Below are 27215 nucleotides of genomic sequence, written 5' to 3'. Positions count from 1 at the left end.
AGACAAATCCTGGAATTTTTCCAGCCAGAAAGTGTGAAACAAGTAGAAAAACAGTAGGAGGTGAACCTGGGAGAAGTTATGTTAAAACACTACCTTATCACTTTAAAAGAAGTATTTAAAGCGTTTCCAAGGTTGAATACTACTCAGAAATTTGAAAAAGCCCAATTTATTTAAACACTAGCTTTTGTAATTCACATGTTGTGTGTGTATGAGTTATGACAGAGTTTATTTTACCCTGAACTGACATCTGGTATGAAAAACTTCAGCCTATGTAGCTCAAATCGCCAATATCAAATAAAAAAAAAGGATGCTTCATAGCACAAATCATAGGGTGACCTTAATAACTAGTGATTAAACCTCCATCTATTATACCTGCCTGGTAATACATCAGTTTATGCTATGATTCTGTCTTACAGCTGCTGTTAGTTCTGAGGTCTATTTATGTTCAAGAAAAATGGCTTGTTTCCTTTTTAACTATTTGTATCAACATTCTTCAAGAAACTAGACAATTGTCATTGATAAAGTTTGCAGATAAGTAAAGAAGCAGTTGTGTACTGTAAAAAGCAATCTGGCTTAATTGATAAACTGGAATCTGAAGAATCAAAGTCTAAAAAGAAAATAAGGTTGTTTGGATGGAAGATACAGAGGATTGTATGGAAGGTACAGATAGAAATTGCTGGGATGAAGGAGAGGCTTTAAAATCTCCACCATTTCTCTTCACTCTACTTACAGAAGTTTGCTTTCCCATTTCAAAGGCATTAACTGCCTGTGAAGCACATGGACAGGATGTCCTGCCTTGATCCCCAGAGAACATCACCTTCAGATGGAAAGTGTGTGCTTCACTTTTCTTTTAGATTATGCCTGGCATCTCACCGCTGTCTGACCGGCACCCTGGATCATGTCGTTCCCTTCCTCCCCCACTAAATTTTGTTAACTGTGGTGACTATATAGCCTTTGAGTAAAGACATCTACAATGATTTAACTTGCTTGAGAAAGTCATAATTTGCAGTGACACAAAAGCTGTTTCTTTTAAACAAAATCTCTTGGTCCTCTGTTCCCCGTGTTTGATCACTCTATCAGCAAAGAATTGCTTTTGCTGCAACCTGTGACTGCTGCTTTTCATTCTTTCATTATGCACCACCATCAAGCAGTCTGGCTCCATCTTCTGTGTAACTCACCTGTCCATCAGTTATAGGCAGCTATAAGATTCCTCATCATATCCTCCTCTCCTGGCTGAACAAACCTAGCTCTCTGTTGGCTATGCTGTTGTTAATGTAGCCCGAGTCACAAGAACACAGACCATGTTAAAAGCCTTGCTAATGTCAAGCAAACATCCATCAAGCCAGTCATCCTTACTGCAAAAAACAATCAGCAGATCCGGCATGTTTTGGCTGGGAAATCTCTGCCAGCTGTTCTTCAGCACCTCCCTCCTCTTTATGTCTTTGGAAATGCCTCCCAAAGGGGTTCGCTCCATAATCCCTCAACGAACTGAGGTTATATTGGCCAGTCTTTGCTTCAGTGGGTCCTCTTTCTTGTGCTTTTTTGAAGATGGATGTGATGTTTGCCTTTTTCTAGTCACTACAACCTTTCAAACACCAGAGTTTTGCAGTGACATCCGCCAGCTCCCTCAGTCCTATCAGATATAACCTGTGCAGTCCCATGGACTTATTTGCTTGTTTAAGCATTCCCTCGTTGATTTCCCTGTGTCATGGGTAGTACTTCATTCCCCCAGGCTCTGACACTAAATGCAGGAGTTGGAAAGCCCAGGAACAGACCTTGCTAGTAAAGATTCAGTCAAAGAAAGTATGTTCCTCAGCTGTTTGCTTGTTGTCTCTGGGTCCCCTGCCCATTGAGCAGCAAGCCTGTATTTTCCATAGCCTTCCTTTTGCTATGGGTATGCATAGGGAGCTCTTCTTTCAGTACCCTCATATCCTTAAACCTCCTTCATATCCTTAAATCTCCTGGATGCACCTAACTTCACCTGAGTGCCATCCAATTTCTTGCCTGCTTTCTGCACATAGCAGACAGTGGTGATAATTAGCAACTTGCCTGTGCGCTTTCTCTAAAAAACTGATGGTTGTGTTTTGTATAGAGGTTAGTAGTCTTGGCAAGCAACCCTATCAATGGTGTTAAGGTTGAAAAGACTGCCTTCAGGACTGCCAGACAGGCTATTTTATGCAAGGACTTGCTATTTATCTAGGTCATGATTTTACCTTCCCTAACTGTGTTTTTGGCTTTTTCATTTACTTTATTTTGTTCTACAAATCCTTCTTGACCTATCTCCACTGTAAGTAATCTATTATAACCAAGGACAGTCGGGCCTATAGGGAAAAGGTTATATCTTTTATAAGACCAAATAATACAGCTGGAGGAAAACCAAGAAAGCTTTTTTGTCTCATAGGACTTTCATTAGTCTTCTGAGCCCAAAGCTTGTTCTCTCCCCTGACTGTATCTCTTGGTCTAATAAAAGATATTACTTCTCTCTACAAGCCTAGGCTGTACATAGAATTATACCAGCAGAACTACAATGACACTTCTATATGAGCAGGGAGACAGAAACCTACACAATTCAAAATAATGTGCATATGTTAAGGTTATCTGTTCAATATAGTCATTCTGAGCAGAGTGATAATTAGCACAGAAATAGACTGAGCTGACTAGTGATTTTTTTTCAAAAGAGATATGACTCTAATAGCTATCTGGAGATGCGAGTAAAAGATGCCAGTGCATTAAAGATAGGAATAGACCTGGTGGAGTGGCTTAAACCTTGTTTTCATCAGGGACATAGCATACAAGAACTGCAAAGAAATCTTGAGGAATTTCTCTTAGCTACTGAACTGAGATAATTATGAATTCCATTAGCTGGGGTAGAAGGACATTAGTGAATGTATTATAGTTTAAAACATTGTTAATAGTACTCTTGAGTTTTCAAATCTATCTTTAAAAAAAAAAATAAATTACAAAATAACTAGACAGACTGGATTGTGTGCCAGGGGCTTGGACTTACCATTGCTTGTTTGCCTAAGGACTTAGTTCTGATTGTTCAAGGATTTTAAATTTGCTAAAACTTGGAATGACAATTATTGAAAGTAGGACTATCATGTGCTGTGTAATGCTTCTGCTAAGTTACTGTTAATGCTTACTTTAGAAAGTGTGTGGTCTGTATTTTCATGAGTTCTAAAGCTGGAAAGAATTGAAATCATAAATGCAGATGTTCATGACAGAAACCTGATAGTCCAGTCCCAAGACAGAGATGCTCTTTTAGGACAATGTATCCAGCCAAACAAACCAGCATAGCTTTCTGATTATTGAATGCTCTAGAGAAACTGCCTGTAATCTCTGTAAATGGAGCTATTAGAGGATATTATTCCATGAATAAATTTGTATATGAAAAATAGATGAATTATTCAGTTAGTTTTAGTGCATCTTACATAGAGTCATTTTACCTTTCCTAGAACAGTACAAATTCTCATTTTGATGAGTGTTTTAATGCAATGAAAAGTGAGCTGAGCATAAAATCCAGGTGTTATACTAAACATAGAGACATATTCAGGACCTATTCTAGGAAGAAATATACTTACATTTGCAAGTGTAGAGATTGCGTTGGATCCTCAGCTAGACTAATGAGGCTTATTTTCACTTAAATACTCCGATTTACAGCAACCAAGACTCTAGCTTTGAATGCCTCATATTCAGGCTTATATTTGCAAAACATGACTGCATGTTAGGAGTGTAATGAAGTGCACGTTAAATGAATAATATATAGCTATGCCAACACAGTTAATGAAAGTGTCTAGAGCGAAGTGTTTAAATCAGAACTAATGCTGACAGACTAATAGCCTTCATCTCTGCTTTAGACTATGGATAGATGCCACACGAGGTAATAGGCTCTCTTGCCTTTTTTTTTTTTCTTTCCAGCCTGAAGTAGTGGATTTACAGCATATTACCTGGGATTGCACAGATAGAGGTTAGTCTGACAGTGAAATTTTAAAACACCATGGTATTAGTAAAAGAAGGGGAGAAAAAAAAAAGAAAAAAGAAAGAAAAAGTAGGAGAAGTTTGTGTTAAACTCTGAAACTGTAGTAATAATGTCTTTAACCAGTAAAATTCTCTGTCACAACTATAAAGGAGATGAACGCTCAGACAAGAGTAAGCTTTCAAACAAGCATTCTTAGCCCTGAAGGTATTTACAGCTTCTTTAGTGTGGCTGTTAACCTCAGGGCCTACTGATTGAAAGATAATTAGTGTCCCCAGTGAAAAATTTTGAGTGTGCCTTCGAAAATAATGCAGGGGTATTCACAGGATGTTGAGAAACAGGATTCCAGGATTCTGTTTCTGGACTGTGTCTAACAATTGGAGTAATATTATTATTTCTAAGTCACCTTTCCAACTAAAGAAATTTCTCTCTTCTCTTGGGAAGGAACTTAACATACTTACTTTCCTCAATATAGTATAATGGCTGCGATTCTGGCATATCCATGAGTGGATCACACACAAAGAGAATTCTTGGAGATTTTCAGTCCCTCAGTAACTGGTTATACAGGAGAAACAGACTGGTAGCTGTCAGGCAGGCAGCATAAACAAGGTATAGATGAAACTCAGGGGAAAATGAGGACAAAATACTTGATTCTGGCTATATCTATAATGACAATTATGATTACAGTAAAAAGCTGCATTGCATAGGTAACTAACGTGTGCAGTAACATAGTTCCTACCTCAGCTTGTTTAGAGTCTTATCAAGTGGGTACTGTTGCAAATGGGAAGCAGCAAGCAATCAGGGCAAGCATAGCAGCTGTAGTGTGCCTGAAGGTAAGTATAGTATAGTAGCTGTAATGTGCTCAAGAAGGTAATTTGAGCCCAATTACTGATTTGTTAATATAATCTTAAGACAGACATTTCTACCTTCTTAAAAGTAGTAGATCTTTTCAAATCAAAAGGTGATTTTAAAATTCATATTATCCCTTAAAATTAAATCCTAGAAACACTGTAATGAGCACAGTATAACTACTTAGCTGGGTAAATAATCACTGCCATATATGCCACAGTGTGTTCTTAGAAGGCGCTTTGCAATATTAAACTAGCTAAGAAAAATCTCAGTGGTTTTAAGTTCTTATTTCTTTACACAATTTCAGCAATATGTATGCTAAACAGGATCTATTGTGGGAATATAGTGTACTAGCAAATGTAATTCTGATCCTTTGCAAAATAGATTTATAATGTGTTTATGTAGTTTTAATTACTAAGATATGTTGCTAATTTATTTCTGTGGCAAATTCTAGTATCATTAAAGCTGTGATTTTCATTTGTAATAAAAATGTATTTTACTGATTCAGCTATTCTAGAGAGGACTTATTAGAAGTGTCAGTTCATCTTTTAACCTAATGGTTTACTGTTTTCCACAAGGATCGTTTATCTGAGTCTTCAGGTATTGTACTACATATCATTTACCTTTTAAATGTTGTAGATTGTAGTAGATTGTTCTGACAAGCCTATTTACCATAGCAAGAGCAAATACTTGTACTGTATGGAGCAATGAGTTTATAAAATCACTCCCACTGTTAGTCATTCAGGTTCTCCAGAGCAATTTACTAAAAATGTTTTGTCTCAGTAAGCAAAACTCAACTTTTTCCTTCCCAAAATTCTTTAATCTTCCAGTTTTTTCCAGCTGATGGTAAACCAGAAGAGATTATTATTTTTTTTTTGTTAGCACATTTCAAAGATTTCTTAGAAACTTTGTGTCTAATTGTCAGAGTAGGTTTTTATACGTCAGAGAGAGTCATAGCCTGTCTCTGTAATGCTATTTTATTGTGGTGCTTTTAAAATTTTTCGGTAGTAAATAACAGGCATATAGAAATGTTTCACTTCTTTCCAAAATGTCATACTATTATTAGACCCCTTCTTTAACAGGCAACTTCCCCACACTCACACACTTAATCAACATATGAAATTTATGTTCACTCACGCCTCTGTTTCTCTAATACAGAAGCACCCACTCCTGTATGTGGCTCCACCGAACTAGCTGCTGACAGGTCCAGCTAGGGATTCTTTAGGTATTCTTCTGTGAAGCACTGATTAGTAGTAAATACAGTGGGCTCCAAACTTGCCTTTAACCATGTATGTTGTGTAATGTGCACGTGTAACATAAACATTTTATACAGGTTTTGTACAGCATGTGTCTCAGCTGTGATTGCTCTACAGCATCACCACCAGCAAAAAACACTCTGTATTCAGAATGCCACTTTTCCTGGTGATCAGGTGATGATGCCTCTGAAGTGTCACCGAGGGCATCTTTGAAGGCTATAGGAGCACAGATCTGTCTCAGGGACAGCCTTTCTGTTACATAATGATGTAGCAGATGTCCTGTGGTATATAGAATGGAAAGAAGCTGAATGTATTGTCTGTGCTGAAGATGAGATTATAGTGCTGGTAGTTAGAGAGGAAATTGCTTCTGATCATTATCAGCATAACATTTGGTTATCAGCATAGCAGTTCTCTCAGAGCCTCTAGCACAGAAATAATTTCAGTAACAGTTTATTGATGCTGAAAGACTTGTGCTTTTGGAACTAAGGCTAGATCATCTGGAAACAAAAATCTTGGAAAGGATTATCTGGAACCCACGGAGGGAAGGAACATGGTATGAAACAGACCATGACCTAGTTCTTCAAAGATTTCCCAGTGCCGGATACCCCTGCCCCTGTGCCGATCTTTAGGACCCTAGGTGAACACATCTGCTCTCATTGCAGCTGCATTTAGTGGAAAGATGTTGCCTTTTGTAATCCAGGTTGCTGGCCATGACCATCTCCTTAAATTCACTCTTGACCTTTCTATTATCCACTGCTCCAAGCCTCATGGTCCAAAAACAACCTCAGAAGAAGCTGTTGCTTCTTCTCAGCTGTTGCTTGGTAGTGATACTTTGTTTGGTCATTTGGTGCTAATTTTTTTTATTTCTTTGCTGTCGGTTCTGATTCCTAAGACAGCTGCTCTGTGCTGAGGGAGTGGAAAAAACACCCCACAACCTTATTTTCTTTACTACCAAACTCTCAAAAATGTATGGTCCAGTAAATCACTTGTAATATCTGGTCCATGATCACTGAAAACTGGTGTCACTCTAGCCATACATCCTGTGAGCATGGGTTATACTGGAATAATATTTTCTAACATATCAATGACAAAACGCTGCTTTGATTTACTGGCCAGCATCAAGCCAGTAAGTCTGCGACATATCCAACATAGCAAGCCTCTTTTTATTTCTGTCAACACAGAATAAATCCTGGATTTTAGGACTGGAGTATTGATCTACGTGTAAGCAAAGATTGTTTCAATCTCTGCATTTCCCATTTAAGCATCACAGGAATCTGGAGAATCAACGGAAAGCACTTTATCATCTAGTGCTACGTGTGCTGCATTGTCATGTTAGCTTCTCTGTAGAGATAATCTTGAAGGCAATATTCAAGTAACAACTTGTTTTGGTTTTTTTCACCAAAGGTCTCTGTTGTTTAGGCAGTCCCAGGAGTTCCTTCATATATGCATATATAAAAGGGAAATTAGTTAAATTGTCCTTTCATATGAATTTCTCATGCTTCATCGGCTTTTTTTTGTTGTTGTTTGGGGTTTTTTTGTCTTTGTTGTTGATGCTTTCTAAGCAGGTGTTTCATAGCCCCTGTGCCTGGGAAGCATGTTGCACTGGCATGTCTGAATAGGAGATGGTCCCATCAGAGCTTTCTTTCTTTGTACTATGTTTAAGAAGTAGCTGGCAAATTCTTCTGCGCTAAACAACAGAGAGTGTAAGCTACTTTGATGCTGTATAAGTTTGAACAGCTTCTAGACAGGTACAAATATGCTTTAAGATATGTATATCGTCTGCACTGAACAGTGGTGCAAATTCTCACACTACCTCCATATTAATTCCTTTGCCTGTCATGTTGGTGATGAGAGGGTGAATGTGTCTGAGGAGACAGGGACCCACGTTCTTTGGGATAAAAATAATATCTTATCACACATGTCTCTTGGAAGGAGTTTTTTCATGCCAGTATATCACTGCCTTGAGTAAGGCAGGGATGTGTTTCATTGTGTCTCTTATTCTGTGTTTCATGCTGAAGTCAAGAATTACGTAGCAATACCAGACATGCTAAGTCTAAGTATTTATAGAAAACTGAGGGTGTCCTCTTTCAAAGGTTTTCAGAACATGTATTTCCATGATATGCGCATCCTAGGAACATTTCCCATGCTTTACCAAGTCCCGTGAATGCAATTCTTTTTTTTTCATGTATAAGGAATACCACAGCAGCAGTATTGCTCAAAGAGCATTCAGTAGCTAAATAAATAAATAAATACATCTGCTTTTGGGTAGGTGGTAGAGAACTGTTTCATTTAAAATCCTTTAGCCTGGCAAAGAAAAAGGGAGATTCCCATATGTTATACCTGGGAAAAAGTATACTTCACAATGTTGTGCTTCTCATGAAAAGATAACCAGCTGTAGAGTTATCACACTTTTTTGTGTGTGTGAATTAAATTTGAAATTAAAAAAAAAAAAATAAAGCAAAAAATTATTTTGTCACACAAAAATTGACGTAGTTTTGTGTGAACAGTAGTGTGATAATTCTGCTTACACTTCAAAAACAGGGCTAAAGAAGTGCCACTGAGATTAGTCCAGATGTTCTGTAGCCTCATGGGGCCCCACATGTACCTACACACATTGTTCCTTGTCACCTGCCTTTAAAACAAGCACGGATTTTGATAGTACAAGCACAGATCTGTACTACTCCTTTACTACTGTGGCTCCTAGGCTGGAGCTAGACAACAGCCTTTCTTTTTCTTCCCAGCTTGGAGATAGATGAAGCTAATACATAATTCTCCATATGGATTTACTTCCAAAACTGACTCTTAGACTGCTAATTCACTGGTTATATTCAAAGGGAGATTTTCCTTGCAGAATAAAAGCCAAGGTGCTTCTCAGCATGCCTGCTTACAGAGCTGACTGCAATGCAGTGTAGAAGTACCCAAGCAACTCAGCGCTGGCAGCAGTCTGCTGCAGAAGCAGGGTGTTCAGTACAAGCCAATTTAGTCTACTCTGAAGGATTTTCTTATGTGGTTTATTGGACTAGGTTTGTTCAGAATCCTGCCCTGGAAACCCACTTCTTTCCAAGTCAAACAGTGCCGGGTTGGTTCTATGCTATTACAATTTTGATTTATTTCTGGAATGCTGCCCCCAGAATTTTTGAGCCCTGCAACAGTGCAAGCAGGTTTTGTTGATATTCCACTTTGTCAAACCCTTTCTGAAAAATCAAGTCCCCCAAAAGCACCTTACTAAGCTGAAGGAAAAGCTGGGAGCCTATTGAAGTATGTTTGTACACTCCCAGGGAACTGATGAAAAGCTGAAATGTGCTGTGCAGGATTTTTGCTACCTGCAGAGGGGGAGTTTCAGGCAACCCAGTGGAAAACAATATTTTTCATTGTCTGTCTCTGATCAAGTTTGATCAAAGGTTTTACTATGATACAAAAATCTTGTATATTGTGATCTAATATGAGCTGGAGTAGCAATTTTGAATATTTTTTGCTTTGATTTCATGAAGATGCAGTGGTGTCCCAGCACAAAGTGGACCAAGTTCAATTATAAACTTTGATTTTTAATGGGGTTTTTTTAGACATCACATGATTTAGATAAAAGACATCCTTTTAAACCCTTAATATGCTTAATGAGAAGAGAGATGAGAATTTGCAATTAAAAATCAAAGTGACTATATCTAAACTGCACACAAGCCTGAACTTTCTTGGTATTATCAATTTCCCTGGAATAATTCATAAACCGGTGAGCAAGCTTCCTGTGTAAAATGAAAATGATACTGCCAGAGTAAAGCTCATGAAGAACTTTGATAGTCCAGAAGAGGGTTTGCCTCCCGGACAGAAAAGCAAATACATGTATATGTGTTTTGGGGAAAGATGATTCCTTTTTTTGGAGGAGGAGTCTATTTATGTCATTTTAAGTTCACCTATGTCACCTGATAAACTATAAAAAGTGATAAAATGGACTCTAGACAGTAAAATATATTGTTAAATAAATCATATAAAAGTAGATGCTAGACTTAACTACTAATTACTCTCTTTAGTGAAGCTTTTTCTTCCTTACCAACTTCCTGTTGTTCACAGTGTATTCTGGGCGATATATGGCTGAGCTAGGTCACATCATGAAGTCTGAAAGCCAAGTGTATTACTCACCTCGGGGGGGTTACCGACCTCTTTATAGCTGTTGACCAAAGAACCCCAGCCACCAACAACATGGTCTTGTCAGTTGTTACACTCTTACCTTAATTTTCACCAAAAGAGCAAAACCTGCTTCCTCACAAAGGTCATTTTGGCATTTAAGCAATGCCAGCACGTGCCAGTGGCCTGCATGCGTGTGCTTTCACTGTCCTCTGGTTGTGGTTCAGGGTACATGAACAGGGATGGATGCTTCCCCTGTGAATGTTTGCTGCCATGCAATCTCTGAGCACCACAGGGATTTCCAGGGGAGGGTTTCCTGCACAGCAATCCACTGTGAAGCTGCCGAATAGAAAATGGATGATATCTGCATTGGGTCAAAGAACAGGCTTTTCTGAGTATTTGACTTTAACTGAAATATGGAGGCAGTGGGAGAGAGATCACCATCTGGCTCGTTAATATCCTTGCTGGGTCTTTTGTTCTGAGTTCTGTAAGGATTTCAGGGGACACGAGTGAAAAAAATAAGAAAATAAGAAAGCAAGAGAAGCAGGGCTATACAGTAATGTATTTTGTTATGTCCCATCTGCCTCGTAATATGAGAGAAGAGGGAGGAGCTGAGGGGGAGTTTCCTGAGAGGACTGCCTGAGAGAAAAGGAGATCCAAGGGTTAAAGAGAAAGGAAGAAGGACCCAAAGTGATTTGAAAGATGATTCAAAGCTGAATGAAGTGAAAAGTGAGGTCTCTTTATCAACCCCAACCCTAAACAAAAAAAAAAAAAAAAAAAAAAGCAAGACAGGAAAAAGGCACAGGAAACAGCAGGGAAGATCAAGGGAGAGAAAAGCAAAGAGCAAAGAAAGTATGCTGAAAGTGCACAGAGAAATGGCAAGAGGCATTGCAATATAGGAAAGAGCAAGATAACCACAGGTTAGGGAACTGCTGGAGTACTAACTTCACAGAGAGGACTGGAGGAGGAAAAAAGGGTGTTTTCCAAAGATAAAAAGGAAGGCACTTAGAGGAGGGAAATTATTAAAACCACCAAATTTCAAATGAGAGGGAAAGTAGTAATAGGAAAAGTAAGCTAGAGATGAAGGGAGGAAAAGTAAGGGACCATTAGAATGACACTGTTGGTTTGGGGAGACGGTTCGTTATCTTTGAGATGTGGTAATTTACTATACTTTCCAGAAACCATACAAATAGAGTTTCTCTGGAAGCTTCTTGGCCTAATCACCAGGCATGAGCTTCGTAAGTGGAGCAGGCAGTGTTGAGAACAGCTATGCAGTCTGTGCTTTTTTCCCCATATATTCAACGTTTGTCAGTCATCTAAAACATCCAGTTATAACTTCTGGCACCAATCTGGGTGTGTGAGTCCTTGCAAAAATATTGAGGCAAGAGCTGATAGGAGAGCAAACAGCAGGTTACCGGCAGGTAACTTTCCATTAGCTTCTTTATCTCAGTTCAATAAGAAAAAGAAATTTGGGCAGTCCCCAAAGCAAAATATTTTATTAACTGTGTACAGTGTTATTCTGCCATGTGTTTTTAGCTTTAAGGAAAGAAATTCTTACTTAAGTCACTTGCACTTGTGTCTGTGATCAGTTAGTAAAACAAATAGACCACCCTGACTGCTGCAATTATAATCCTTAAGCCACTGGATATAAAACTGAACTTGGGTATTCACATTCTCCTAACATATCTTGAAAATAATAGAGTGAGTCCAGGGGCAGGTCACTCCTCCTGGTCCAGAGAAAAATTAAAGCAATAAAACATACTGTACAAAATAATTAACTGAATGCACAGAACTATATAGGTTTGACCACACAATGTAGGAGAAGCAAGTGCTGCTATACATTATCCAATTTGTTGAACACAGTATTTTCTTTTGATCTTAACAACTTACTATTTGCTGACTATTACCTAAGCTCCAGTGAAGGAAGAAGTTAAACAGAAAGCTTTCCTGCTAACCAATCGTATTAGGAAATTACTGTGAAGAACAAAACTGATCCTTGCTTCTTTAATAAAGTCCAGGAGTACAGACGCCCTCAGTTAACCCCTGACCATCAGACTTTTTGCAGATTTACTTGACCAACAGTTAGGTCTGAAAGGACTCTTTAAGCAGGTGACGGTGTCCAACTAAATTGTATATAACTGATAGTAGCAGAAGGTCAACTGAAACATATTTTTTCTGGCTTTTCTGTGAGACATAGGACATTTCATCTGTAGCATTTAGTTTCTGATTTCCTGGTCACTGTCAGACATTAAACAGCAGCTGACAAAAGGCATCAGGAATAATCTGTGCAAAATTATTTCTATGATGTTGTGCTTGAATGTTATCTAAGCTGGTGTCCTAGCAAATTTTGTAAATACTGAATCTACACATCACAAAAAAGTCCTTTTTCATCATTATTTTTTGTTGTGTATCTCATTTTGAGTCTTCCCAGCACACCTGGGAGTTGGAATCTCCTAGCTGAGTGCTGTTTCATGACAGCTTCGTGGTGTCTTTTCCAGTTGTGAGTTTATTATTGTTTGAAATGGAAGAGGGCATTATTAATGCACATTTCTTCTGTTGAAGTCATATCTTGAAAAAAGTCAGTTCCTAAAGCAGGTTGTACCTGAGTGAAAATTGAGAAGGGGTTTTCTGAAGAACATATGGGTAATGCCAGCAAGGGGGGCGGCATTTCTGTGGGTGACCGGCTCTGTTATGAGCTGCTAAACAGTTCCTCAACAGTGCTCTCTGATGAGCATTTCCACCAGAAATATTTTGTCCAGCTGTCTGCAGTAAAACCAAGATATTGTTCATATTTTTTCTTCTGTTTGTGTTTTGGGTTTCTTTTTTGGTTTTTTGTTTGTTTGTTTTTTTCTTTAAATGCAAGGTAAATAAAGGAAAGAGGGGTGATAGTGATCCTGGTATCCTGATGAATTCCAGTTGCAGATGTAAGGGTGTTTTATCTTTCAGATTTCCCTTGCAGCTTCTCTAGAGCATTTAGTGCTCTTGACTGTTTTGGAAGTTGTTGTGATGCAGTCCGAGTTCAAAGTTTGTTACATTGCATTGCAGAGCTGGATAAACCAGGTCCTGTATATTTTCTTTATTAATTGAAGTAACGGAACACTCTACACTCTCCTAGAATGACAAGCACTTAAGTAATGCATTTGTATTAGTATTCTGGTTTTATTTATTTTCTGTGATTGTCCTCAACTGTGATCACATCAGGTCAATGTATTTTTCTTGATTAATTGACACAATGGAAATCTGCATTTTACTCTGTCAGGAAAAAAAAAAAAGTGAAAGCTCTCAGGTATTCAGCAGAGTTCACTGAATACATAGGAAGTAGGGGAGAAAATCTGTCTGTTGTGAAGGCATTATAGATTTTAGTGTTCCAAGTTCCTTATAAATCAGAGTCTGGAAATTGCAGATTTATATAAAATAGATTTTGCCTATTTTAGTATCCATAAACAAATTACAGACCTTCTATAATGCCTAGTTCATATAGGCAAAAATATCTAATGAAGAAGGGAGGTCAACTTTTGGCTCAGCCAGCAAAATAGGAGAGCAAAACACATTCTAATAATGATGATAGAGGGGGTAACAAGCTAGGAGGTGGTGTGGTCAGAAAGAGATTTTAATTGGATATTAAAGGAAGCAGAACATTGACAACTTCTCAATCTTCATCATTTTATATCTGAATGTAGTAGAGGGAATGCTGTCGTTAAATAAAAGAAACTGCAACAGAAGTACAAAGCAATGTAAATTACAACATTTCCATGGTATGAAGATGACAAGTACTGTCCTAAATAAAGTTCCCATCGCCCATATTGTTCTACACAAATCAACCAGATTTACCTTGGGATTCTGTTATTGCCCAATCTATTCTCTCATTTCAACTATCAGAGACAGAAAAAAAGAAAAAGGAAGTAAATACAGAAGTAACAAATGTTTTGCAGAAGCAGTTGAGGGGTAGAAAGTAGAACTGAAGTGGTAGCTTTATACCATTTCCATCTTGCTGTTTCAACAATAGTATCATTTGCTCCTTTCTGCAATGACAAGCTCGAATTGTCATCAATAAATGTTGATTCATTTTCACCTAACAACAGTAAGCAGCTCCCACTCAAAATCAATTTCAACTTTATTGGCAAGGCACTGCACATTTGTCTTTGCCATGACTGTGCTGCTTAAAGGAACAATTGGATTGAAAATTGAATTCATGATAATTGAAAATAAAATGTGCCTTTTTAAAGGAAAATTATTGCTATGATAAATTTCTGGGAATCAGTTATGTTGGGGATTTTTTCCTTAAAAAGGTAGAATTGGTCAAGCTAAAAAGTTAATTATATAAATATGTATGCATTAATGTGCACAATTAAAAATATACTTTAACCTCAAAAGGATACAAAGGCTCTTCAGTAACTTCCTAGGATTTAAAATCTGGCAAAAGCAGTAACAATTTCTGTGGTGATTATACTTCCAGCACATTTGGTTATGCTAGTTGTATCTAAGTTCTAATTAGTTTCTTTATGTGACTAAGAATGAAAACTGCCAAATTGATTTAATGCACTTTTGTTCTGAACTTAATGCCATTTTCAATATTTTTAGTACAGAAAAAATAGACTATCAAATGCTTTCCTTCCCAGGATGGCAGTGATGTATCCCATACAGCGCACAGCGCGCGCACTTCAAATGCCTTCAATATGTTTCACTGCGTTATTACAGGTAACACACTTCAGCAATTAGGTTATTCAGCTCAAAGCATTGGAAGGCTTTGCCAGAGGAGTGATGAGGACCTGGAACATGTCAGCAGTTCATCCATACTGCTGTGGACAGCTAGACATGCTGTGGAGGTACAGAAGAAGCAGAGATGGCCACTATGATTTGTGATCAGATAGAAATGTGAAATGAGGAAACCAAGCAGTGGTAGTTTGTGCTTTTATTTAGAAATAGCTATTGGGAAGGTGAGTAATTGCAAGAGAAAAATACGATGCCTCGTACTTTCATTCCTCCTCGTATCCTACTGCTACTTCCAATGATTTCTGCCAGAGTTCTGAATCCAATAGATCCTTGATTCAATTATTACTTGACATTAAAAGTATGGTCATCGTTACCCTTGCTCATCCCCTGACAATAGTATAATCTTAACTTCAAAGTGGTAAGAATTAGGACAGCCCTGAGCCCTTCTGAAAATGGCAGAGAGACATTGCTACATTGTTTTAAGCCCATCTTCTGTTGGGAAACATAGAATCATAGGAACATTTAAGTTGGAAAAGACCTTTAAGATCATCGAGTCAAACCTAACCTCTATACCATTGCAGAAAGGTTTGGGGTTTTTGCTTTTTGAGGTGTGCATTTCTTAAGGAGACAGCTTCAAAGAATTGATATCAATATATTGAAATTATATAATTTAGAAGTTGCTTTGAAATACCTTATTGGATGTAATGGAGAAAACAAATATTTCGAACGGTCTACTTCTTAATTTGTTAAATGTGTGTACTCAGAGTTAGTTCCTCATTTTCTGTCTCACTTTGAAAGATCTATGAAACACATATACACAAGCTTTTCCCATGAAGGACTGAAAATAACTCTTTCTGTAAATTTGTGTTCAATCACAACCAGCAAAGGTACTCCCGTTCTTTCACAGACCCCTTCAGCTGGGTCAGGTACCCTGCCATTTCAGTGACTGTGCATTAAAGTACAGAAATTTTTTGGATGGTTTACAGTTTATATTTCTCACAGATTATAGGGTTGCATTCTCTGAGAGACCAATCCTGGTAGAGGCCACTGGGCCCAGCAGTAACCTACTGATGTTAATCTTGGTCTTGTTAGAGCAAGACCTTTTGTGCCTTTAAATAGAGACATGAAAACCACCTGGGTTTAGAGGCTTAAGTTACCTACATGAGTCGGAAGATAAGCATACCTCCATAGATTTTGTGCACAGCCCATGGAGGATGCAATTCAGAGCAAGAACTGGTACCTGCAGGTGCCTACCTCTTTTTACTCTATAACAGGTTTACATAGGCAATTATTTTATATGCTGTAATTGAGACTCTGCTCCAAACTCCTCTGCAATCAGTCATTGTCCTGTTGGGTTTTGAATTTAACAGTAGTAATTGTACAGGACAGATGAATGTGGTAATGAATTCCAAAAATGAAACTTTGTAATGTTTGTACATGGTACTAAGGGATGCGTGGTTGGTTGGTCTTTTTCTCTGTACCCAAGACAAGCATCTACCATTGTGTAAAAATGTAGAAAGTTATATTTTTAGGTAAGCTAACTTATAGGTCAGTATCTACTACATCTAGATTGAAAGGCAGTTAGTCCTACAGAGAAACCTGAAGAAAAAGCTTCTGTCCATAGAAGCCCAAGAAATGCAATAACACCAATGCAGCACATCTTGCTGCTGCTTTTTTTACTGCATTATCTGTTGCAGTCCTTTCTCAGTACCGTGGTGTGCCTATTCAATGGTCTTTTCCTCAATCATCTTTAAATGTGATTTTTAACCTTGCTAAAAATCACTGCTGTTTCATTATCAATGAGTAGTATAAGCTTTAATTAAAACTAGTGTAATTCCTTTCATCAGAGTTCTGCTAGGAAAGACGGGCTGGAGCAGACAGCATGCTAAAATTATAGTAGCTATTATTTCTCCAATTAGTGTATTACTGAAAGCAAGGTACAAATATTGTTACAGCCATACTACTTTTTTAAATATTTTCCATTAACATAGAAGTCCTCCCTGAGCTCTTCTAAAGTAATACATATACCACCAAACCCTGGATGCTGTCATCCATTGCACACTGGTATTTAAGAGCGTAAACTGATATCCCTAATTGCTTAATTTGCAAATTAAAGATGAATCTGTGTGCAAGCCCTTCTCTGATTTTTCATCTCATTGGTTCCAGAAGGTGTACTGTTTTTTTCTTGTGTTCTTGCTTAAAGCTACCTAAGAGGAATGACTAGCAAATTTTAATGGGCAATGAGCAAATCATTTCCGTTTTCCCTTTCAGCTTGGCTGCTGGAATCCCATCACTGGTCTGAATGGGTCACTAACAGACAGAAAGCTGGAGAATAACATGCGAGGTGTGGTTCTGCGTGTGGTGACTGTGCTGGTAAGTTGATCTTCATCCTTTTGCACTAGCAGGAATGTATTTTCTTCCTCTTGCCTCACCTTTTTATTAAACACACCATTTTACCAAGAAATTAATCGATGTTTGAGTGTCTGATTCCAGCTTGTAAATACCAGAGCAATGGAGCAATTTACACAAAATAAAATTATTTATCAGTACAGTTCATTTCAGAATTAAAATCTGCTTCTTCCACAGACACATACTAAATTAGATAAGGCAACCATATGAACTGATAAAGGGCAACCTCAAGTGCCATGTTAGCTAAAGTTACCTAGCTAAAACTCTAAATGATTCATAAGATGTAGCTGCTTTCCAATTACCTTGCCAAATTGAGTGCAGTCTGACACAATTTGCCACACAGAAAATATTCAAGGTCAGCTTAGGGTGAGTAACTCTAGTACAGTAAAACATCCACTGTCCCCTCCTAGATCTTCTTCAGCCAGGTTCTTCCCCTCTGTGGACACTTTGAATTAAGCATCTGCAGCAAAGTAGTTGGTTTAAAACTGAACAGACAATTCCCTCCAGAATAGGAAGGTATTTTGTGGTAGGAGGCCAGTGCGAGCAGAATTTATTAAAGCTGGGAGGAGGGGAAGAAAGAAATAAAAAGAAATTAATAAGACATGTAGGCCTCTTTAGACTGATGCCCAAACATAAAGTTGACCCAAGGCTGCAGAACTGTGAAGGTTATATTGAGCTACTTCACTGTCTCTACTATCTCCTTGTGATTTCCATTACCAATTTGGTGTTTGAGGGCCTGACCACTTGCTTATGAAGAACAAGGCAAGAGTGGTTTCCACGGTTTGCATTGCTTACATTATATGATGAAGGAAAAGGCTCAACCAGGGGTGGAAAGTGAAATTACCAGAGCATGTCAGTGCCACAAACAGAGGAGTTTTGTACCCCTCCAATTAATTATATTATCTGTTGGAGTGTCCAGTCTGTTCCAGCTCTTAGTATGCTAGAGAACTTCCTGTGAGACGCACAAAAAAAAGCAAACCCCAACCTAATAAGCGTGAAGGCACAGAAAAAGACAAAGCAGTAGTGGGGGGTTTATACTTTTAAGTACATGTTCACCACAATAGCATCATGGTGGCAGTGGCTGGACTTTGTGATTTGCCTGACCCTCATGCTAATTGATTTGGTACAATATTCTGTTAAAAAAAAAGGGATGTTGTCTAGCAAAATAAATTCAAATTAGTGTCTTGGACCTTTTGATTTTTTATTATTTCTTCTTCTGTCTCTCCCCATTCCATTCCTCTGATTTCATCCCATTATTTGAGTTTGCTTGCCAGTGAACATTCTTCTTTTAAGTCATTATAGCATGAATATTTAGCAACTTGCAAAAATACAAAAAAAGTCATTAGTTATGCTGATAGGATTCTATATCAATAATAAATCCAGAAGGCAGACGTTTAAAGTTCAGCACACAGCACATGGTGGTTGTCTCTTCACTGTAATCCTTGCTCGATGCCTCACATGAGCACACAAAAGCCATTTGGCTTTGTTACATTTCAGAGCACAACTCATGACAACTTCCATGCACAACTACTGAAAACCATGGTTAGTCTGAATTGTGCTTTTTTAAATTTAACATTTTGCTAACTGTCTCATTTTATATAGAATGCACTGAAGGCAATACATGGGGAAGATGCAAATGTTTCATATTGGTTTCATAGCATAAAGCTTCCTTTATTCTCTTAAAATTGTAGAGGTTTGCATGGTTGGTCAGTGCAATCTAGATGAAACCGACTGTGAACCACAATACAAATCAAGGTTTGTTTGATTTTACTTAGGAAAGATGAAAGACAAGGATTTTGTAAACTACATAAAGGGAAGAAGCATAAACTCATGAACCAGAAGAAATATTTTTCACTATCAGTTTCCTTGATTGATGGTACTTTCCCCCATATGCCAGAAATCAGGAAGATAAAATACCATTTCTCCCTCATCCGTAAACTCCAATGGCTTAGAGGCAGGCAGGCAGGCAGAAAATCAGGGTTACTAACCAAAAGCCTGAAGAGGCGTTGGACAGTGCAGATGCCAGAATTGCAAAGATCTAATTATTTCTAACCTCTTTTAATCTTTGGATATCCACAGATATTGTTGCCACCCCTGTGGGTGACAAAGTATTAGTTACAGTCCTTACCCTTTAACAGTTTCTCTCGCTGCTCTTACTATAAGTAAGGATTAATCATAAAGATATGCTGACTTCTAAATAGTTGTCATTATCATATCATTACTTCAGACATATATGTTGCTATAGGATAAATTTACAGGCCTTTACTTGTTGCTAATTATAGCTTGGTTCCCATCTTTATTCACATAGCTTATTACAATGGTGCAATTATATTATTTTTTCCTGGAATACAATGAATAAATAGATATAATATTTGAATTTGAGTGGAGTCTTAGCTAGGATGCCATAACACTGGAAATTAAGCAAAGCTACTAAAAAAATGTATTAATACTTGTTTTCTCTCATTTTAAAATTAGACTTTTAGTCCTTTTATTTGTTGTTACTCAATTTAGAAAAACTTGTTCTTAGAAAAACTTGGTCAGCAAAGACAATGACTGGAATTTCATTAAGCCCTGTTCATTTCACAGCTATTATCAAAGGAAATTTGCTGTTAAGGCTATTAATTTTGTGAAATAGAAGAAAAATTTCGAGTTCTAGTTTGAACAAACCAACAGAACTCTTTCAGGTAAATCAGGGCCATAGCAATTTGTGGAATTGCAGTGTTCATCTGGTTTTGTATCTGCTGGCGGCTAGGACAAAACTGGAGATTTATTTTTAACCTGTGTGATGAAAATGTGTGATTCTTCCCTTTGATGTGAGTGCAGGAGGGATTTCACCCATCAACTTTACTTTAGTGATGATATTTATCATACATCTTTTTCCATCTTTCTTCAGAGTTCTTAAATTAAGTCAATTAATTTCTGTCAAAAATAACAAATCCATTATTGACTATGAATGATTAGTTATTAATTCTGCCACTTTCAAACAGTATGGTCTTGATCTGGGGAGACAAGGTGGTTTATGTTAAAATTAAATAATATTGCTACTGAACTTTATTAATAGGTTTCTTTTTCATTGAGATTTGAGAAGTTAAAGTTAATTTGTTAATTTGTTCTGTTAATGTTTTGAATCTCTTGTGTCTTTCTATCTTCCAATTTCATTTTGTTATGCCTTCAGGTTGAAAAGGACTTGTTCTAAAACTTGCAGTAGGACATGAGAGGATAGTGAATTGCAATACCTGGGTTATACTGCATTATCCTTATTATGAACTGAAACATTCTACAGTCTGAAAATGATAAATGATTGCAACTAATTTCCCCAAAACAGTCCTTCAAAAAGAGAGTGCTGAATGATTCCCATCATCTGCATCCATCTACTAATTCCTTTCCCTAGATAAATTTAATAATTATGGGATGCATATCTGCAGATCTAAAACAAAATCTCTTTGCGAATATGACAAAATACAGTGTGTCCCCAAATTGTACATCTCTGGTTTCATTTGGCAGGGAACCCTGGCTCCTCTGAAGTTAATGCAAATTGTATCCTTTGCATAAATAGGAATAAGAAATAATTCTTTGTGGTTCGTTCTGAGGGGATCTATAGTCATGCCCATGTACATGTGATTCAACGTTTTAATCTAACTTGGATTAGTACCACACTTTCTACACAAAAAAGATTTATTTTGTCTTATTTAAATGTCTCTGTCTTGGACTGCTTCCCCTCATGCAGCTGAAGTTTGAACTTTGTGTTTGACAAGTTACTTTTCAGTTCAAGTGACTTGCTCGTGAATTTGTGAAATGTATTCTGAATTTCTGAAATACAGCTCAGTCAAAGGTCAGCATAGTAAGTCCAAACAAATTCAGAGTGTCTTGAACGAACAATTGTCCAAGCACAAATTTAGCTAGATATCCATTTTGGCTATTTCAGTTTGTTCTCCCCTTTTTCAGCTTCTCACTTTTACTGAAAGGGAGCTAGAATACAGCAGATATTCTCATAATAGCATTTTAGTAGCAGTGGCAATTAATGAATTATTCATATACATGTTAAGCCATCAGAAATGGAATGAGATTTGGCCTGTTTGACAATGAATAGGCCAGCAGGTATTCACAAAACTATGTTTCTAAAAAAAAAAACCCTGTTGTTTGAAAAGAAAAAGTTTGAAATTCCCCATTTTAAAGAATTAACACCGTGATTGAAAAGTACAGAGCCTTTTCTGAAAGTGCATAAGATGTAACTTCCTTATGGTGCAAAATATATTTGTGACTTTACATGAAAATTCAATACAGCTCCCAAGCAGGAGGCATGTATTTTCATATCTGGATGGTTCTGAAAATGCAGGCAGGATGAAGGAAAGAAAAATAATAACAACCCATACTGAATTATGCTTTGCCATACAACCCTATGCACTATTTCTTGAGTGTTATTACCTAGATTACTTGCATAGAGCTAGAGGGACCAGAGACAGTTTAGTGACCCTTGGCTCCAGGTGGGCACTGTGGGACACGGTGTAGTGAGAGGGCTGGCAAAAGGGTAGGCAAGAGTAGATAAAGTAAAAGATCACTTACACCAGAGAAAAAAATTATCCTAGTGGACTAGTTTAATTCTCAATGGTTGGCATTAACTGCATGAGCATTTGTTTCCCAGATTAGGAAAAAAAACCAAACCTGAAAGCAGATGATATCTTTAGGGACATGAGCTGGCAGGAGGTCTGGATCTTCATTCCCTTTTTCTGTTGAATTTACCACTCAGAGAAAAGATCAAAAGTAAGATACAAAGCTAAGTTCTGGTTTTAAAAGCTGAAACTGTCTTTGGGGTTTGACTTCCAACACTGGTTTAAACAAAGTAAAAAGTGTCCTTTCCAAGAAGCTGGAGTAGCTTTCAGACTGATAGGAAAAAGAAAAGGCATGAGAGAGATGAAATAAGACCATATGCCGAGGAACAAATGGTCAGAAGTGATGAAGGATAAAAAAATGGCAGGACAGAAACATCAGTGAATGATTGTAAAATAAATATCAACTGCTGCAAAGATTATGTGTGGGATACCTCAGGAAATACTCAACAAATATTTTATAATAGTGTACAATCAGAATAATCCCATAGATATTGCCTCTTCCATTTTCTCCCATTTTTTTCATGCTCACTTTTCCCATGTAGTTCTGATCCTTTTTCCCATTTTCACAATTGAATGGTGTGCACTTTTGTGAATCCTTCTTCATTCTGCCAGGCTGCACTTTCTATGCACCAGTGTCTACAATCTTTGAAAAGAATACTTTTAGTTAAAGCATGTATTGTATTAAATTATATATTGCTCTGTGTCTCAACATGATTAGTATATTGGACTGTAGTACACCATAGTGAATTTCCTATGTCAGCAGAAATGCCTTAGGAGTTGGTAAGGTTAAGAAATATTACTTGACTATCCTCATCAGTTGTAGTATTTGAGTTTTGAGCAAACATATTTTACTCTTTTACCTGTAAGGGATGAATCCCTCTCTGATAACTTACCTTCTTTGGATGGCAGAAAACTTGAGTGACATAGTTTATTCTATCTGGAGTCTGTCATAAAATCTGTATACTATAACTCAGTAATGTATATAGTATATACTATGTGTGCAGTAGTTAAAATATTTCAGAAAGCCTTGAAATTTTAGTATATTCCATGGTAGTTGTAAAGAATTCAAAATTTCCTAGGCAGCAACGAATCCCTGTGTCTTGATTTCTCTTCCTTTTGGCTGCCCATACCCATCTTTGTTGTGGTGTAACGCCAGCCAGGCACTAAGTACCATGCAGCTGCTCGTGCACTTCCCCCTCCTCCCCATGCCCCTGGTGAGATGGGAAGGAGAATCAGGAAAAAGTAAAACCCATGGGTTGAGATAAGAACAGTTTAATAATTGAAATAAACTAGGAATAATAATAATAATAACAGCAGCAATAATAATTGTAATGAAGAGGAGAGGGAGAGAGAGGAATAAAAAACAAGTGATGCACAATACAATTGCTCACCATCCACTGACCGATGCCCAGCCAGTCCCTGAGCAGCAATCAGCAGCCCCTGGCCAACACCTCACAGTTTATATAACGAGTATAATGTTCTATGGTATGGAATATCCCTTTGGATAGTTCGGGTCAGCTGTCCTGGCTATGCTTCCTCCTGGTTTCTTGTGCATCTGCTCAATTGCAGAGCTTGGGAAACTGAAAAGTCCTTGGCTTAAAGTAAGCACTGCTTAGCAACAACTAAAACATCAGTGTGTTATCAACATTATTTTCATACTGAATCCAAAACACAGCACTGTACTAGCCACTAGGAAGAAAATTAATTCTATCCTAGCCGAAACCAGGACAAAATCTGAAGGAAAGTTGGAAAGAATGGATCTTTTATAGACAAACACATCAAGAAAAATGTTGAGTGAAATGGTGGTAAATTATAGCAACAGTGGTAGAGGTGTTCATTTCATTGGTAAAAGAATTAAGTCATCAGAAGCAATGATGCATGACAGGATTAGGCTTACTATTTACTATTCTTCATAGTTACCCTGCTTGATGACATAAAACGTGTCATTCTGTGTGAGATATGCATGATAAGACTGGCTGTCACATATGGAAAAGTCAGTTGGTATTGGAATATCTTTTCATGGAGCAAATTTTCCAATTTGGAAACTTGAATTCAGATTTCAGGGCATGATTCTGGACAAGCAGTTATTGAAACTGAAGTTCTTACATTAAAAAACCCCAACTATTCACTTTTACAGCTTTTAGGAATAGTTTGCTCATTCCTAATGTAAGGAGGATTTTTTTAAATGGATTGGGATGTGTGCTGACAATTTGAATAGCCTTTTACTCTCCTAAAAATTATTTTCATATCTTTAAAATAAAAAACGGAACTTAATTGTGTTTTGGATGGTCAAGTTTTGTCAACGATTTTAAGGATAAACAGACTATTAATAGTTGCAGGAAATGTTTCCCATCACAAGGTAAGTGTAGTTCTCAGAGCTCCTATTACACTTTCTAATGCTTAGAATACTTAATCATTCTGTTTTAAGAAGGCTGTGGACTCTGCTTTGTCAGAGGTCTGTCCAGGAAGAGTAGGTTCATGTTTATCTTGCTTAGTTTAGGTAGATTTATCCTGAGTCAGAGGAAAGAAATAAGGTTTTAGAGATTCTTTCAAGCTTGCATTTCCATGAAACCATATCTATTTCTAGGCAAATAAAATAAAACAGGTTGGAATTATTGGAATAAAAGAACATAGTAACAAGTATAGAGAATTAGAAATGAAGGAGAGGGGGTTGCAGGAGCAGTTTATATTGACCTGACTCTGATCAGAAAATTTAGTTAGAATTATTTGTAATTTGGGTATTTTTAAATATAGGGTATGCAAGAAATGCAATAGTATTTTTATGCCCAGACTCTATATAATGCATTTTATATTGCTTCTTAAGTAAAAATTTCCTCTTGTGAAAGTACCAGTTAGAAACAATTTAATTATAAAAACCAGGCACTTTTATTGCAGTGCTAAGCCTTTCATTTTAGAAAATAAGGAAAGACATTTATACTTCAGCTGAGCCAGGTATTGTTAGATAGCAAGGAGACAGTGCTGGGGATTCCACAATGAGGCACCTTTTCCCTGAAGTTCCCTACTTTTTAGCTTATGCTGTCAGGCAGATAGAAACATGAAGGCTGAAAGTCGGTAATAGTTGCATTATGTGGCAGTTATAATCGTTATGAACATTCAAGAGAAGCCTTCATATGTGTCTTTCTCCCTCTTACCCTGAATAGCAAATAGCACCTACTATTTTTCTAGCTTGCGCTCCCATTCAGCATTTCAGCATAAAAGTTGCTCCTTAGTTGTGCCTCCTGAAACTGCCTGTACAGTCCTAGCTTACTGCACAGGCACAAACTTCCAGAATACATATTAGTGCCATAAGCTGAATTAAACCAAAACTTTCTACACTGTGCTAGTCAGCTGGGATGCTGATCCCTTCCAGACCTCTGTATCCTTATGTCTGCCATTATATTGGCCATATTTCAACACTACCTCTCCCTTCCACACATGCAGACAGCATGCCATCGGTTCATGCACATCAATGTACTTAATATACTTGGGTGCCTAATGAGAAAACTTAATCTTTAATATAGAATAGAAACATAAAATCATAGAATACTTTGGGTTGGAAGGGACCTTTAAAGGTCATCTAGTCCAACCCCACCTGCTATGAGCAGGGACATCTTCAACTAGATCAGGTTGTTTAGAGCCCCGTCCAATGTCGCCACAGATGGGTCATCTACCACCTCTCTGGGCAACTTGTTTCAGCATTTCACCACCCTCATAGTGAAAAATTTCTTCTTTATATCTAGTATAAATCTACCCTCTTTTAGTTTCAAACCATTACACCCTGTGTGATTACAACAGGTTCTGCTAAAAAGTTTATCATTGCAGGGAAAGTGCCAGTATTAAAGCAATGAAGCAGAAAGAAGTGGAATTTCTGCTTTTCTTTCTTGGAGACTAAGAATGATGACCCATAAACAAAGATGGAAGAAAATAAGGTTCCTGAAGTGCCTTTTGCCTTTTGCCCTCAGTCACCTGCCTTGCTTCTCCCCCAAGGAGGCATTCTGTCTGAAAATTCCATTTTCCTCTGCCTGCAAACATTATAACAACATGCTTAACAAACCTGATCTCCTTCTATGACAAGATGACCCGTCTAGTGGATGAGGAAAAGGCTGTGGATGTTGTCTATCTAGACCTCAGTAATACCTTTGACACCATCTCCCACAGCATTCTCCTGGAGAAACTGGCTGCTCATGGCTTGGACGGGTGTACTCTGCACTGGGTAAAAAGCTGGCTGGACGGCTGAGTCCAACAAGTGGTAGTAAATGGAGTTACATCCAGCTGGCAGCTGGTCGCAAGTGGTGTTCCCCAGGGCTCAGTACTGACTCCAGTTCTGTTTAATGTCTTTATCAATGATCTGGATGAGGGGATCGAGCACACCCTCAGTAAGTTTGCAGCAGACACCAAGTTGCAGGGGAGTGTTGATCTGCTGGAGGGCAGGCAGGCTCTGCAGAGGGGTCTGGACAGGCTGCATCGATGGGCCGAGGCCAGCTGTATGAAGTTCAACAAGGCTCCGTGCCAGGTCCTGCACTTGGTTCTCAACCACCCCACACAACGCTACAGGCTTGGGGAGACTGGCTGGAAAGCTGCCTGGTGGGAAAGGCCCTGGGGGTGCTGCCTGGTGGCCAGATGAACATGAGCCAGCAGTGTGCCCAGCTGGCCAAGGAGGCCAACAGCAGCCTGGCTTGTGTCAGAAACAGTGTGGCCAGCAGGACCAAGGGAGCGACCCTGTACTCAGCAATGGTGAGGCCACACCTTGAATACTGTGTTCCGTTTTGGGCCCCTCACTGCAAGAAAGACTTTGAGGTGCTGGAGCGTGTCCAGAGAAGGGCAACAAAGCTCATGAAAGGTCTAGAGCACAAGTCTTATGCGAAGTTGTTGAGGGAACTGGGGTTGTTTAGCTTGGAGAAAAAGGAGACTCAGGGGGGACCTTATTGCTCTCTACAACTACCTGAAAGGAGGCTGTAGGCAGGTGGGGGTGGATCTCTTCTCCCAAATAGCAAGCGACAGCAGAATAGGAAATGGCCTCAAGTTGCACCAGGGGAGGTTTAGATTGGATATTAGGAAAAATGTCTTCATTTGAAAGAGTTGTCAAGCATTGGAACAGGCTGCCAAGGAAAGTGGTTGACTCACCACCCCTGGAGGCATTTAAAAGACTTGTAGATGTGGTGTTTAAGGACATGGTTTAGTGGTGGACTTGGCAGTGTTAGGTTAATGGTTGGACTGGACGATCTTAAAGGGTCTTTTCCAAACATTTCTATGAGTCTATAACAGAAGGTAATATCCCTTGAT

General features: G+C 38.1%; 1 protein-coding gene across 1 annotated transcript in view; it reads left to right on the top strand.

The window, feature by feature from the left end:
• The window catches only part of GRID2 (glutamate ionotropic receptor delta type subunit 2), a 730680-nt gene that overhangs the window by 551823 nt on the left and 151642 nt on the right, over positions 1 to 27215 (top strand). Inside the window, exon 9 of the mRNA XM_027812082.2 lies at positions 17185 to 17286. Within this exon, the coding sequence (XP_027667883.2) occupies positions 17185 to 17286 (102 nt within the window). The remainder of the gene's footprint in view (positions 1 to 17184; positions 17287 to 27215) is intronic.

The sequence above is a fragment of the Falco cherrug genome, chromosome 1 (assembly GCF_023634085.1).
Source record: "Falco cherrug isolate bFalChe1 chromosome 1, bFalChe1.pri, whole genome shotgun sequence".
Classification (NCBI taxonomy): Eukaryota; Metazoa; Chordata; class Aves; order Falconiformes; family Falconidae; genus Falco; species Falco cherrug.
This window is presented reverse-complemented; position numbering and strand designations above follow the sequence as displayed.